The 15,468-nt window shown below is 42.9% G+C and overlaps 2 protein-coding genes across 4 annotated transcripts in view; both read left to right on the plus strand.

Annotated features, from left to right (window-relative positions):
* The first annotated feature begins 4,164 nt into the window (after positions 1-4,164).
* On the plus strand, positions 4,165-8,436 carry LOC137779927 (acylphosphatase-2-like). 3 transcript variants are annotated; one of them, XM_068568177.1, is made up of 4 exons: positions 4,165-4,314; positions 4,702-4,718; positions 5,188-5,297; positions 8,115-8,436. In XM_068568177.1, exons 1-4 carry the CDS (start codon positions 4,245-4,247, stop codon positions 8,227-8,229), a joined length of 312 nt encoding a protein of 103 aa, XP_068424278.1. In that variant the 5' UTR covers positions 4,165-4,244; the 3' UTR covers positions 8,230-8,436. The 3 variants fall into 3 exon arrangements, with proteins under 3 accessions (XP_068424278.1, XP_068424279.1, XP_068424280.1); XM_068568178.1 differs by having other exon boundaries at positions 4,198-4,254; XM_068568179.1 differs by having other exon boundaries at positions 4,239-4,318.
* Positions 8,437-15,041: 6,605 nt separating this feature from the next.
* Positions 15,042-15,468, plus strand: part of sptbn1 (spectrin, beta, non-erythrocytic 1) — a 101,853-nt gene continuing 101,426 nt past the window's right edge. Inside the window, exon 1 of the mRNA XM_068567333.1 lies at positions 15,042-15,185. The gene's annotated coding sequence lies outside the window, so the exon portion shown is untranslated. The remainder of the gene's footprint in view (positions 15,186-15,468) is intronic.

Genomic DNA, 15,468 nt, shown 5'->3' on the forward strand with positions numbered 1-15,468 from the left:
TGGCAGAGAGAGAGAGAGAGAGAGAGAGAGAGAGAGAGAGAGAGAGAGAGAGAGAGAGAGAGAGAGAGAGAGAGACCTCACACTTACCTGCAGTGAGTTTTCTCTGCCATTGAATTACTGTTTGGTTTAATAAGTGGCCAACTTTGTTTTAGCCAGCTTCATTTCTGTGCATTTAGGCCACGCCCCCTCATTTACATAACACTCAAGCAGCTAAAATACAAAATGCTAAATGGAAAAACAAAAATACAGAAGGAAGTAAGGACGTTTCAACCTTAAAAAAACAAAAGGAAAGCTTTATTGAATTATTAATCTCGGTGTTACGTCACTCCAGAGGTGAAACATATTGATTTATTTTTATTTACATTGGTCTAAATGTAGTAAAGTAAACAAAAATATTACAACAACCTTCTTTTCTGGGACTCCAGAAAGTAGCATTTAAGACATTTCAGGATTTTATATGAATCATGTCAATATCCAAAGTCCTTCTTTCATAATTAACCTGAATATTTAAATTATAATACTCCATATATGAGACGGACAACACTCATGTGTGTGTGTATGTTCGTGTGTGTGTGTGTGTGTGTGTGCACCTATACATCTATTTGAGTCGCATTACTTCCTGTCTGTATATGTTTCATGTTGCAGCTGTTCCTTTGATTCTCTCCATGCTGATGATGTACAAGGTTGCATGCGGGGATGCAGGTTTTGTGCGTCTGTGTGTGTGTGTGTGTGTGTGTGTGTGTGTGTGTGTGTGTGTGTTGAGGCGTGCTGCATGTACTTCATGTTCCGGTACGTTCTGACCTCCTGGCTCTTGTTTGAAATCGGCGTCCTTCAGGATTCAGACTGACGAGCCGTTAACTGAAGTCTGTCTGTTATTTTTTAGTCTCTAACTGAGCTGCTGTGTGTACTGTACACCGACTATTTACTACACGCAGTATAAATATACATTCGGTGCAGGTTCCTGGTAGTACTACACACAACCTCACTTTCTAATCAAAGGCAAATATTTGACAAAAACGATATGTTGCTAACAGTTTCTGTTGAAAAGACGCCATGTGCTGCGCTAACTCTTTAGCCTGAATGATACATTAATGTGTGTGTGTGTGTGTGTGTGTGTGTGTGTGTGTGTGTCTACAGATTATGCAGAAGTCAAAGTTAAAGCCGCTTCAACGGAGTCAGAATAAACCATGACTCCGCTTCATTAAAACATGACTCAGCTCGTTTGGTGGGTGTCCTTCGCTGTAGCATGCTAGCGCCGCTGATAGCTCCCCGCTAACAAACAAAGGCAGGAAGTGACGCTGCAAATCCAAGTTACCCTAAAAGTCGAGTTCCAAGCCGCTCCTACCTTTGAAGAGTGTCCTCCGCTGTAGCAAGCTAGCGCTGCTGCTAGCTCCTCGTTGTAGCAAGGTAGCGCTGCTGCTAGCTCCCTGCTAGTAGCTGCTACCGCCCGCATCCCCGCTGTCGGGTGTCGAGCTGGAGCTGCTCCCGCTACCTTCACTGCTGCTAGCAGGGTGCGCTAGCAGCAGTGCTAGCTGGCTACAGCAGGGAGCTAGCTAGTTACTCCGTACAATGAAACACTTATTTTGCTCGGTCATCCTTACACACACTTAAGTTAAAAAAAAGAAAGAATTTGAATTAAGAATACACATTAACGTTGCTGAAAACGCTAAATAGTATAAGAAAATGAATAAAATAAGGGAAAATATGAGAACAGTATTACACAATCACTGCACTGTGCATTGTTACAATTAATTTAAGTATACATTGTTACATTGTATGTATATATATATATATATATATATATATATATATATATATATATATATATATATATATATATATATATATATAATTTCTAATATACTTTGGAGTAATTAGCTTGTCGCACAGTAAGAAGCCCATAAACTGGACTGTGTGTAACAAACCAAACTGGTCCCCATTGTGTAGCATCAGACATCTGGCATTAGATTATATTGTTATGAAGTACACAATGTCTCTCGTTGTCAAAACTGATCAGATGTTTACTGAACTGGACGCACAAAGTGATCACACAACCTCCACAATAACGCACATGCAGAACTTTGCAGGTGTCCACGGTGTCGGGGCAGCGCGTCGGATTTACAGTCCCTTTAGATGCCGGTGTTTTGACACTCACGCAGATTAGACCACTCGTACATTACTGTGTGTGTGTGTGTGTGTGTGTGTGTGTGTGTGTGTGTGTGTGTGTGTGTGTGTGTGTGTGTGTGTGTGTGTGTGTGTGTTGGTGGGTAGAGGGGTGTTAGAGCATGTGTGTGTTTGCCCTAATTGTTGAAGGTGCTCAGTTGTGTGTGTGTGTGTGTGTGTGTGTGTGTGTGTGTGTGTGTGTGTGTGTGTGTGTGTGTGTGTGTGTGTGTGTGGAGATTAAAGTGTGTTCTGTGGTATTAAAGGGCTTAAAGAGGGACGTGATGGTCTGGTCACTGAGTATTTTCCTAGATGGTCTGCGCACACACACACACACACACACACACACACACACACACACACACACACACACACGTACTCACACAGTGTGTTAGAGATGAAGAGACTCACTGACATCTAGTGGACACTTCTAGTATTGAACATATTTCTTATTTACAGTTATGAAAACGTTTCACTCATTAACTTCATTATTGAGATCTGTGGGTTATTTAACTGTTGGACATCTCATGACCTTTGACCTCTGATGGTCCAGCAGCCTGAATCTGAGACTCACACCTTCTACGACGCTGAAACCTTCATCGTCAGATTATATATCCCAGCTTGAGTTCAAGGTGTGTCTCTGGCAGCGAACGATGAGCTGAATCTGCGGCTGCTCTCGGCTGCACAGAGCTTAAGTTTGGGCTCGTTGTGTGTCTGTCGTTGTGCGTCTGTCCGTCTCACTGCTTCATTCACTCTCGTGCTTCACTTTCACTTTCTCGCTGCTGTCAAACGTCTCATCACACCATCTGCTCGGCAGCAAGCAGCAGACAGACACAGTTCGAGATGTTCAGCAGCCAAAAAGACCAAAAACTGTGGAAGCCCATTTGTGCCCCCGAAAAAAAAATATGTCCAAAAAAAAAAAAAAAAATTAGGACACAAAAAAAAATTATGCAACTTCTTTTTTTGGGTAGCCTTTTTTTTTGTTGACTTATTTTTTTGTTGACTTTTTTTTTCTCTTTTGTGCGTTTGCTTTGTTCAACCTATGGAAGCCCACTTCCGCCACAAAAAAAAATTAGGACCACAAAAAAAATAATTTATCAACTTTTTTTTTGGTAGCCTTTTTTATTTATTTTTTTCGTTGCCTTTTTTTTCGTAGACTTTTTTTCTAGTGTGCGTTTGCTTAGTTCAATCCCATGTGAATTAGTTATCATTTGAAATAGTTCATCTGTTGTAAAGCCACGTTTAAAGTAGTCTTCATTGTACTCACAATCCATTTCTATGTCAAAAGAGCTGCTTAAGACTGTTTCGGTTTTGTCCTATTTTTTTTTTTATTTTGTCAAATATTTTTTTTAATAGTCATATTTCTTTTTTCTTTTTGTCATGAATCATTATTTTTATTTTTTTGGTCCTATTTTGTATTTATTTTTGGTCCTTTTTTATTTATTTCTTTTTTTTGTCCTAATTTTTTTTGTCCTATTTTTTTTTTAATTTTGTCAAATATTTTTTTTATTAGTCATATTTCTTTTTTTTGTCATGAATCTTTTTTTTTTTAAACTTTTTTTTTGTCCTATTTTGTATTTATTTTTGGTCCCTTTTTATTTATTTATTTTTTTTGGTCCTAATTTTTTGGTGTGTGTGTCATAAATAAGCTTCCATAAAAAACAGAGCTATGACACGGTACACATTATATTCATCACAAACACAAAGACACATAATCAACGATCATGTTGCCCTGTAACCTCAATAGGTGATCATAGTCGTGTCAGGGTTGTGTGTACACGGCCAGAAACAACACATTGTTGGGAAGAAAGTATAGAAGTGTGTTGTTGCCTTGCTTCTAACATCTGGGTCAGACCCAGCTCGTGTTTAATGTTGTTTGTAGTTTTAATGGACTACAGGTACCATCTGCACAGACTGGTGGCGAGGAAGAGGAGGAAGACCATGTTGGTGCAGAGAGAGAGAGAGAGAGAGAGAGAGAGAGAGAGAGAGAGAGAGAGAGAGAGAGAGAGAGAGAGAGAGAGAGAGAGAGAGTTCTCTACCAGGCTGGTCCTCTCCTCTGTTTAAGGAAACCTTTTCTTCTCCAGATGTCTGGAGGTAAATCAGCAGGAACCAAACTGGTGTCGGTGGACTTTGAGATCTCCGGTCACGTCCAGGGTCCGTATGTTCAGCTCTCCTCCTCTTCCTCTTCCTCTTCCTCTCCTCTGCCTGCGCTCTCTGAGCCGAGGCCGTAAGCGGATCCTCTGAGGTTTAATTTAGCACCGAGCTGCTGCGGCCTCATGGTTACTATGATTAATAATAGTCATAATATTATTGTTATTAATAGTTTACCTGATGATCTAGTGAGCTGGTTGTGTTGGTTCCTTATAATGAGAAACGTTATAATCTGTATCAGAGAAAGTTACAAAGTTAAAATACATTTTATAAACTGTTACTTTTAATCTGACATATTTAAGACTCTCTCTCTCTCTCTCTCTCTCTCTCTCTCTCTCTCTCTCTCTCTCTCTCTCTCTCTCTCTTTCTCTCTTTCTCTTCTTTTGACAGGAGTCTGTTTCAGAATGGTGAGTTTCTCTGTTTGCTCTGTTTCACCCTTTTTCCCGCTTAACAACCTGCAGCCTGAAGTGCCCATGAAGCTTTAATGCTGCAGCCAGTCTGCTTTAATGCTGCAGCCGGTCTGTGCGTCTCCATGCTGCAGCCGGTCTGTGTGTCTCCATGCTGCAGCCGGTCTGTCTGCCTCCATGCTGCAGCCGGTCTGTGTGCCTCCATGCTGCAGCCGGTCTGTGTGTCTCCATGCTGCAGCCGGTCTGTCTGCCTCCATGCTGCAGCCGGTCTGTGTGTCTCCATGCTGCAGCCGGTCTGTGCGTCTCCATGCTGCAGCCGGTCTGCGTCACTTCTCCGTTTTCTTGCCTGAAGAACCAACGTCCACCAGTTTGAACTCAGTAACTCAGGAACTGGTCTCAGACCTCCATGCAGACTGGAGCGACGTCGTGAGGTTTGAGCGGCGTTAACCCTTCACCCTCCTGCTCGCAGTACACAGAGAAGAAGGGCCTGCAGCTCGGCCTGGTCGGCTGGGTGAGGAACACCTACCACGGGACGGTGGAGGGCCAGATGCAGGGTCCTGAGGACCAGGTGGAGAACATGTGAGTACGATGATGCAACACTTTGACTGACTGGTTATTTATAACGTATTAACAAATATTCAAATATAACAGCAGAGAAGTCAAACTTACATTGAAACTACTTTGACTTTAAAAGACTTTAATGTCGCCAACGGGACAATTTCAATGACAGCACAATAAACAATAAACATGACGTTATAATAACTAAAAGACAGAACATCATAGATCATGATCTATGAATGCATAAGACATATTTTGAATATCCATATGTGTTGCACACACTTTGCTAAAACAGCTTTTTAGCATTTTCTTTTGTATTTAGCTTAATTATTTGGTTTATATAGAGAATTTATGTTATTTTGTCTGGCCTTTAATACATGTTTTGTTAATTTATATAGCGTATATATCGTATATCTAATAGCCATACACATGGACATAGCAGAGGTCAGCTTGAACAAGACTGCATTGTTACTTTATTTTACAAATGTAAGGATCTGTTTTTATAGCCCTTTGAATATTGGAATTTGTGACATTATGGATGACACCTGCACCAGATGTTTTTTCTTCTCATTATTTCTGTCATTCATCTATTTTTTTGTTGTTTTACTTTCTTGAAATGTGTGTTAACTTTGTCTGGAGCCGTGAAATCAACACGGTGCGTCTCATTCAACTCAAATATCTGATTTCATCCTCTTTATGTTTGAAAAGCGGCTGAAGAAGCGGCCACTGGGGGGCGCTGCTCACCTTCACAACAGGCTTCAGTTCAGATGACGTCACAGAGAGCTGCAGCGCGTGCAGGTCCTCTGAGTCTTGTCGTACAACAAGAGACATTTACAATCGTTCAAAATGTCTGTACGGTTCATGAGGAAGAACTTTTTTATTTTTTTTTATTGAATTCCATCTTTTTTGTCTTCATATTTTCATGCTGGATCGAATCCGTTTTCCTTCTTTTGGGTTTCTTCTTATATTTGGACAATGTTCAAGGGTTAGCCCCGTCCACCTGGCACCAACAGGGGGTCAAAACCAACACTCCCTTTGTCCAATGGAGTGAAGCGAACAGCTGGAGGACGAAGAAGAAGAAGAAGAAGAAGAAGAAGAAGAAGAAGAAGAAGAAGAAGAAGAAGAAGAAGAAGAAGAAGAAGAAGAAGAAGAAGAAGAAGAAGAAGAAGAAGAAGAAGAAGAAGAAGAAGAAGAAGAACATCTGTTCTGAAGCAGAAACACTCGGATATGAAGCAGTTATTTCATTTTTTTAAACTAATTAATGAACATAAATGACAGTTTGATGTCGTAATAGAAGGAACACAATCTTTCATTGAAGATATCACACACACACACACACACACACACACACACACACACACACACACACACACACACACACACACACACACACTCACTACTATTTCCTTCCATTCTGTCGTGGATCTTTTCCTGTCGACTCCACTTTCACCACGACCTCACTTCCTGTCGGGCCTGGGAGACAGGAAGCAGCTGTTCCCCCGGGCGGAGGAAGGGAGGAAGTGAAAAATAACGCTGGGTGGAGACAGGAGTGATGGAAGGAAAAGAGAGAGTGGTAGGAGAGAGAGAGGGTGTTAGGAGACAAGGAAGGAAGGAGATAAACAAGGAGTGTAACAAAAGGGAAGGAAGCGAGTGAGAGTTGAAGGTTGGCAGTAAACAAGTGGGCGTTTCCTCTCTTTCCTGTGAGAAAAAGAAAACTCCCAGAGAGCCGTGTGTGTGTGTGTGTGTGTGTGTGTGTGTGTGTGTGTGTGTGTGTGTGTGTGTGTGTGTGTGTGTATCAAAGGGATCAGTGTGTTGTTTTTAGAGGAAAATGGCAGCAGATTACAAACCATCAAACATCCAGCTCCTGAGACTTAACACTAAGAGCTGTGTGTGTGTGTGTGTGTGTGTGTGTGTGTGTGTGTGAGTGTGTGTGTGTGTGTGTGTGTGTGTGTGTGTGTGTGTGTGTGTTCAGTAGAGTAGTGGGTCACAGAGCAGATCGGTCGACTGTGGATGGAGAAGTTTTTTTGCCCCCAAAAGAAGTAGGACAGCTCATCTCTCTCTCTCTCTCTCTCTCTCTCTCTCTCTCTCTCTCTCTCTCTCTCTCTCTCTCTCTCTCTCTCTCTCTCCCTTTCTCTCTCACCCTTCCCTCCCTCTCTCTCTCTCCGGCTGAGCTTGATTCAGCGCATCTACGTGGACGTGACCCTGATCCCCTGAAATCTCCTTTAATCCACACACACACACACGCACACACACACACACACACACACACACACACACACACGCACACACACATCAGGAGCATCACCGTCGTCAGCGGCTCGCTGGTTAAAAACAGAGTCTCTCTCTGCTGCAGAACTCTCGATTCTCAGGGTTAATTATAGCTGTAGGAATGTTTGTATTTTCCCAGCATGCACCTTGGTTGTCCAAACACTGGCTTGACCCCTGATTGGCTGGTTTGCGGTCGTTTTTTTTCATACAATCTTTTTATGTTCGTCTAACATTTTCGTCCCACGGCGACGTCGTCGTTGTGTTTTTTCCATCTCACAGAGTCGAGAGAACCTCAGCTGAGGGCTGATTTTCATTTTAATTAAGTTATTATTTTATGGAAAAATGTATATTTTTACTAATATTTTAACAATGCGAGAGAACGTGCAGAACATACAGAACACCGGACATTTAAACATCACAAGTTAAGACAGAAAAAACACAAATAGAGGATGAAAGTAAGCAGAAGACGTTGGTTACAAGTTTGTAATCTAATTGTCTCATCGTGTTTGAACAGATGTGCATCATCCTCTTCTCTTCTTCCTCCTCTTCCTCTCTCCGTGTCCTCCACAGGAAGCTGTGGTTGAGTAAAGAAGGAAGTCCCAGCAGCCGGATCACCAAAGCCTCGTTCGGCGAGCAGAGAACCGTCGACCAGCTGGAGCTCTCGGGCTTCACGACCCGCTTCTGATCAACGAATCAAACGCACCCTCCACCCGAGACCTCCTCTTCCTCCTCTTCTCCTCTTCCTCTCCCTCCAGAAGAAACACTGAGCTGCTTCTTTCCCTCAGAGCTGGAGGTTGGATCGTATGAGAGTTGTTATGAACGACGACCGCTGTTTCAGAACATTGGAAAGATCCAATAAATCTGTGATAATATTGTATTTATGAGAAAAATAAAAAAAGATTAAAGGGATGTTTGTCTTCTGATGGCATATGTATGTGTGTATTACATTAAATTATGACAAATATGAAAGAAGACAAAAAGCCCACTGAGACAAATTTATAATTTTAAGTCCCAGCATGCCCCATTCAGACAATCTTTTGGCATAAAATACGTCATATTTTTCCATTTTTGAACCAAACGACACAGTTTTTTGACTGAAACTCCTTCCTAACAGACCAAGACTTTGTTTTATTGTGATTTTTGTTGCAGATTCTGATTCTTTAGGTCCTAATCTTTCCATAAAGGTGTCTTATTGACGCTCCAGGAGGCTTTTTAGGGGAATCTGGCTCATATCATGCTGGATGTTCATAGTTATGATCAAAATATCTTTTAAAGTGATTTTTTTTGCAGATATACATTTTTTTCCCAAGACTTTGCAGAACAAATACACACAATAAACACAAGTATTGGAATTAATTTGGGGTTCCTACGATGACTCAAACCCAGAGAAAAGAGGTTTAGAGACAACGTTGGTGTTGAAAGACGTTCACTTCCTGTTGAGATGATGAAATCACCTTAAAGCCGATCAGAGTCCTCCATCAGCTTTGAGAGCAGCAGGTTGCCGGTTTCCATTAAATCTCCCGCTGTGTGTGTAGTTTGTCGCTGCGCGGTGACAACAAACACAACCCGGCCACGTTGTTACACAACCGCAGGTCACATGACGCGATGAGGCCAAAACATCACCTGATCAATGACATCACAGCCAGGGAACCTGAGCTCTACGGGGAGCAACACAAACCCTGACGCAGCAGTGTGTGTGTGTGTCTGTGTGTGCGTGTGTGTGTGTGTGCGTGTGTGTGTGTGTGTGTGTGTGTGTGTGTGTGTGTGTGTGTGTGTGTGTGTGTGTGTGTGTCAGTGCCGAGAGACCAACTCTCCCTGGATACACTCTTTATGGATGCTCTGTCGTCATGCCAACCACCCTGAGACATTACTCACACACACACACACACACACACACGATCGGGACAAGGAGGTGTGAGTTGTTGGTGTGTGTTTGAATAAGATCTCAATGTAATGACTCACTTACATAACATGCAGCAACCCTCCATCCATTATCGTGTGTGTGTGTGTGTGTGTGTGTGTGTGTGTGTGTGTGTGTGTGTGTGTGTGTGTGTGTGTGTGTGTGTATGTGTGTGTACGTCTGCAGAAAATTACAAGAGCTACTCTCTTACTTTAGTTCTCCCAAAAACGCATATTTTAATACCCAGCATGCCCCATTCAGACAATCTTTTGGCATAAAATACGTCATATTTTCCTATTCTTGAACTAAACAACACAGTTTTTTGACTGAAACTCCTTCCTAACAGACCAAGACTTTGTTTTATTGTGATTTTTGTTGCAGATTCTGATTCTTTAGGTCCTAATCTTTCCAAAAAGGTGTCTTATTGACGCTCCAGGAGGCTTTTTTGGGGAATCTGGCTCATATCATGCTGGATGTTCATAGTTATGATCAAAATATCTTTTAAAAGTGATTTTTTTTTAAAACTTTCTAGCTACAACCACACGCTGCTCGTCACAGGCCCGACGTCTGACACAGTTCTGCCTTTTCCCAGCCTGCTTTTTTGTCCGTGAACGCACCCGAATACAATCCCCCAGAATCCTCCACAGTCCTTCTCTCACTTTCTGTGCGATGCAAAAAAGAAATCTGCTGCAAATAATTCACCGAGCGGCGATAATGAAGCCGACGCCCCCTCACTCGCACAGGAGAGAGAGAGAGAGAGAGAGAGAGAGAGAGAGAGAGAGAGAGAGAGAGAGAGAGAGAGAGAGAGAGAGAGAGAGAGAGAGAGAGAGAGAGAGAGAGAGAGAGAGAGAGAGAGAGAGAGAGCCCACCCGCACACTCCAATCACTGTAGAAAAAGCTGGAAAGAATCCACCGGCCTCGACCTCTTCCTCCTCCTACTCCTCCTCCTCCTCCTCTTCCTCCGCCTCCGTCTTACCAAGCAACCAGTTTGGCATCCCATAGTGGTCACCATGGAAACGCCACTCTGTCATGCTCTGGAAGTGTTTGTGAAAGAGAGAAACAGAGAGAGAGAGAGAGAGAGAGAGAGAGAGAGAGAGAGAGAGATTGTTTCTTCAATCTTCCTTTCTTTTCTTTCCTCTGATGTGTCCTCTCCTCCTTCCTTGACCTCTCCTTTCCTTCTCTTCTTTCTTAACTCCCCTCTTTCCTTTCCTTTCTCTCTTAACTCCTCTTCCCTCTCCTCTTTTCTCTCCTCTACCCATCTATTTTCTTTCCCGGGCACTTTCACTGCCCACACAGTTAGTCTTATTCATCCCGTTACACACACACACACACACACACACACACACACACACACACACACACACACACACACACACACACACACACACACACACACACACCTGAGTGGGTGCTGACAACCAGCTGTTGCCAGGCAACATGTTGAAGTTGAGTCCAACTCGGCTGTGAGAGGATTGCTGACATTTAACGAGAGCAACGTCTCTTCTCTTCAGAGTTGGGGAAGTTGAAGCGGCGAAAGGAAAAGCTTTGATTTATAATCTACTTGGATTATTATTTAGACGACCGCGCTGACAAGAACACTACGGACGACTTTAAAGCTGCTTCTTCACGAGCTCGGGAGTGTTTTTCGATTGCCTCTCAACGGCTCTCAACATGGCGGCGGTTGAGCTGGCTGGCAGCTCGCGGCTAACGGCGCTAGCAGCTCTAACGGCGCTAGCAGCTCTAACGGCGCTAGCAGCTCTAACGGCGCTAGCAGCTCTAACAGTGCGCCAAAAGCAGCTCGGCCGGGGTGTTTGAAGGCAAATTAATAATAGCGAGCGCAAATAATCTCCACGCAAGCGCGCAATTTAAAGAGTTTGCGCGTAATTTACTCAGACGAGAGCTTTTACATCACTCCGCGAGCTAAAGTGCGCTCGCGCCAGCAAAAGTTGCACAAGCAAAAGTTACGCGAGCAAAAGGGGATTTTGCTTGTGGATGTAAAAGTGCTCGTCAAAGTAAATTACGTGTGCAACTGTTTGATTTGCGCTCGCGTGGCGCTCATCTGCGCTCGCTATTTATGACATTATTTGCTTTGTCAGCAAAGCGCAGAGAAGCTCGGATGACATCACACACAGAGGACGATCGACTTTATTCTCCTCTCAGGACGTTAGATCATGATGGTTTGCTCTATGTCATTAAACAAACGCTCTGTATCCTGCATATGTTCGGGGCGGGGTCACCGGCATCGTTAGCATTCCCATAAATAGCCGCTGTGAATGTCACGGCGAGGTGAGCGGCCTGGATCTCTCTCTCTCTGCCGGACAGAGACGACCTCTGACCCTCAGGACACTCGGGCCTCTCGGCGACCCGGCACGCCGTGACCTCTGACCTCTCGGCGATGGCCGACGCTGATTATTGACGTCGAGGACGTGACATTTTACAGGGACAGCTGCTGCGTGATGGGCAATTACCTCCGTGACCTTTGACCTTCTCTTCTCCATCCTCCGCGTCTAAAACAAAATATGGCTGCCGCGGCGGCGGCCTGCTGGACATTTCTACAATGGTGTCTGGTATCTGAGTGACAATCCCCCCGGCAGCACACACACACACACACACACACACACACACACACACACACACACACACACACACACACACACACACACACTGAGCAAACTGTGTGTGTTTGTGTGTGTGTGTGTGTGACATCATGAGCTCAGAGAGACCTTCAAGGCCATATCACATTCTGCCACACACACACACACACACACAGCAGTAATTCACACACACACTGTCAGCACACTTGGATGTCCTTCATACTGAGAATGCATCCTTATCATTGTGTGTGTGTGTGTGTGTGTGTGTGTGTGTGTGTGTGTGTGTGCGGGTGAAGTCATTGTTATCATGACATGACAACATGATTACAAACTGACTGACACTATATCTCATCTTATGGTATCGTAACGAGATAAGTGAGTTTAATTCATCACTTTTGTGTAAATATTTTTTTATTTAGCACAAACTTATAAACGTTTATTTAAATCTTGATTTAACCTTTTGGAAACCGTGCGTGAAAATCTTCCCGCGCCCGTTTTAAGTCCCAGCATGCCCATTCAGACAATCTTTTTGGCATAAAATACATAATATTTTTCCATTTTTACACTGAGCGACACAGTTTTTTGACTGAAACTCCTTCCTAACAGACCAAGACTTTGTTTTATTGTGATTTTTGTCACAGATTCTGATTTCTTTAGGTCCTAATCTTTCCAAAAAGGTGTCTTATTGACGCTCCAGGAGGCTTTTTAGGGGAATCTGGCTCATATCATGCTGGATATTCATAGTTATGATCAAAATATTTTTTTTAATTGGATTTTTTGCAGATATACATTTTTTCCAAGACTTTGCTGAACAAATACAAACAATAACCACAAGTAATTGGACTTAATTTGAGGTTCCTACAACGACTCAAACACAGGGGAAAAGGTCTAGAGACAAACTTGGTTTCCAGAGTTTTCAACGGGTAAAAACAGGACCTGCATCTTTCTCCTTCCTCTTTCCTGGAGACAAACTTTAAGGCAACTCAAAAACAAGGAGGGAGCAAAGAGGACGACTGCAGCTCATGTCTGATGGATGATTCATCGCGTGGGAGGTTTATAAAGATGAGAGTGCTCGGACGGAGCGCCGCAGGGCCTCGGCTGTCTGCCGGACCCGGAGAGGATGTGGTGGAGGAAATGTGGAGATAAGAACACTGGACACTGCATGAAAAATGAAAAGTCACCATCGCTGCAATATCCTCAACAAACACAATATCTTGAGTTGGGAGAATCTCATTAAATACACTGATGACAACAACACACTCTACGTGACAGACAGGCTGGATTCTGCTGTGTCATTTTTACTGAGATGAAGCTCTTTTAGCAAATCTGCATTTTCCATCAAATCAGCAAACTGGTGGATGATCTGCTGTCACACACACGGACAAAAGAAACGTACAAAACATTCAAACATGGCCGCAGGAATGACTTGTTGCCCATCAGATGTGCAACTGTGTGTCCTGTCTGTTCGGTGTGAATGTGTATTTGTCGTGTTTGATGTTTATGTAGTGTGTGCATCCAGTGTTTTATAGATACATCTTCAATTTTGTGTTATTTTAAATGTATTTTCAGGCTGCTATAGTAAAACAAACTACCCAGCAGATGAAAATTAGCCTCTCTGGCTCACTTACAGTTGTATTGTTGATCAGTGTGTGTTGTCCCTGTAAAATAAACATATAAATACATAAATAAATAAGCAGGGTGAGCGTTACATGGCGTCCTCACACAGAGGGCATGCTGGGAAATGAGTCTGGGCAAACTGAAACATGCAGATGATGATGTTTTCTCTACATGTATTCATTCTGTTCAGTCTCACTCATCCCTAACTTTTCAGAGTGTTTGGCATCTTTCTCTCCCTGCAGACTCTCTCTCTCCCTCCTCCTCTCTGCTGGATGAATCTCCGCCTCTCACTCAGACTCTCTGAGCTGGGAGCGCTTCATACGGGTACCTCCGCAGCCCCGCCGGGCGGAGACAATCCAGGAGAACGAATCCTGAAAAATGCAATGTCACTTTTATCTTTATTCAATTTATTTATTCAGTTTGTTTGTTTTGCAATTTGTGTAATGGATATAATGTGAGAAGGAAAATAAGTAGCACTGTATAATATTCATGAATAGATTCAAAGCAACAAATTCATGAGTTGATCAACAAAATATGAATTAATGACTTTTTTTGCCCAATTTAATGGAATTGCCTAATTTTTACGTGAAAAACATTGATTATTAGTGTTTTCACCAATGCATATCTGCAAAATGATGAGGTCTTTAGTTATGATGAGAATCTGTCAATATTTGATTGTATGTCTTGACTCGGTGTGTTTTCACTAAAGGTTTTCTGAATGATATTTCATAGATAACGCGCACAAAGAGATTTATGGATGCATTAATAATGATGATAATAGTTAGTTGTAGCCATAAATACTAGCGCCACTAATAATACTACACACACACACATATATATATAAAATAAGTATGCAAATAAAGTATATATATATAGACATATATATGTGTATATATAGACATATATATGTGTATAATATGTGTATATATACACTATATATGTGTATATATATACACATATATATGTGTATATATATATAGACATATATATATGCAAATAAAGTATTATATATATATATATATATATATATATATATATATATATATATATATATTTATATATATATATATATATATATATATACACACACACACACTTTATTTGCATACGATTAGTGTCAGAGTGTTTTACAACAAAAAGTATTTTATATTACTAAACTATACTCTTCTATGTATTTTATATACTAAACTACAACATAGAGACTACATCTTTATTATCATTGTTATATATTATAATATTATCATTATTATATATTACTGGGTCAGTGAGAACAGTTGCCGCCCCGCCGAGCAGCGCGGTGTGTAAACCAGCGCACCGAGCGCTGCAGTCCGGGCCGTGCAGAGGCAGAGCAGCGCGGGGGGGCGGGGGGAGGAGGAAGAGGAGGAGGAGGAGGAGGAGGATTGGTAGATTTGAGGCTCTCTCTCTCTCTCCGCTCCTGCGTTGTTTTCCGTCGCTCCGAGCTCCCTGCGGTCGGTCCGGCGTCCGTCCTCCAGTCCGAGCGGGACTCCACTGCGCTTCTCTCGGCCTCCAGGTGAGTGCGAGCCCCGGGGAGCCCGAACCGGAGCCCCGAGCCCGGCTTTCTGTTTCAACCTCCGAGCCTCTGCACGGGGTTGTTTTCATTGTGTGTGTGTGTGTGGTGTGTGTGTGTGTGTGTGTGTGTGTGTGTGTGTGTGTGTGTGCGTGTGTGTGTATCCGCCTCGCTGGTTGAGGCGGCCACATCAAAACCACGACGGCCGGGTGATGTGCGCGTCCCCTAACGGCGGGATAACGCGGGATACACGCGGGACACACGCGGGACACACGCCGCCTATCTC

The sequence above is a fragment of the Clinocottus analis genome, unplaced genomic scaffold (genome assembly GCF_023055335.1).
Source record: "Clinocottus analis isolate CAN_PGR_092001 unplaced genomic scaffold, fCliAna1.0.p SCAF_8, whole genome shotgun sequence".
Taxonomy (NCBI): Eukaryota; Metazoa; Chordata; class Actinopteri; order Perciformes; family Cottidae; genus Clinocottus; species Clinocottus analis.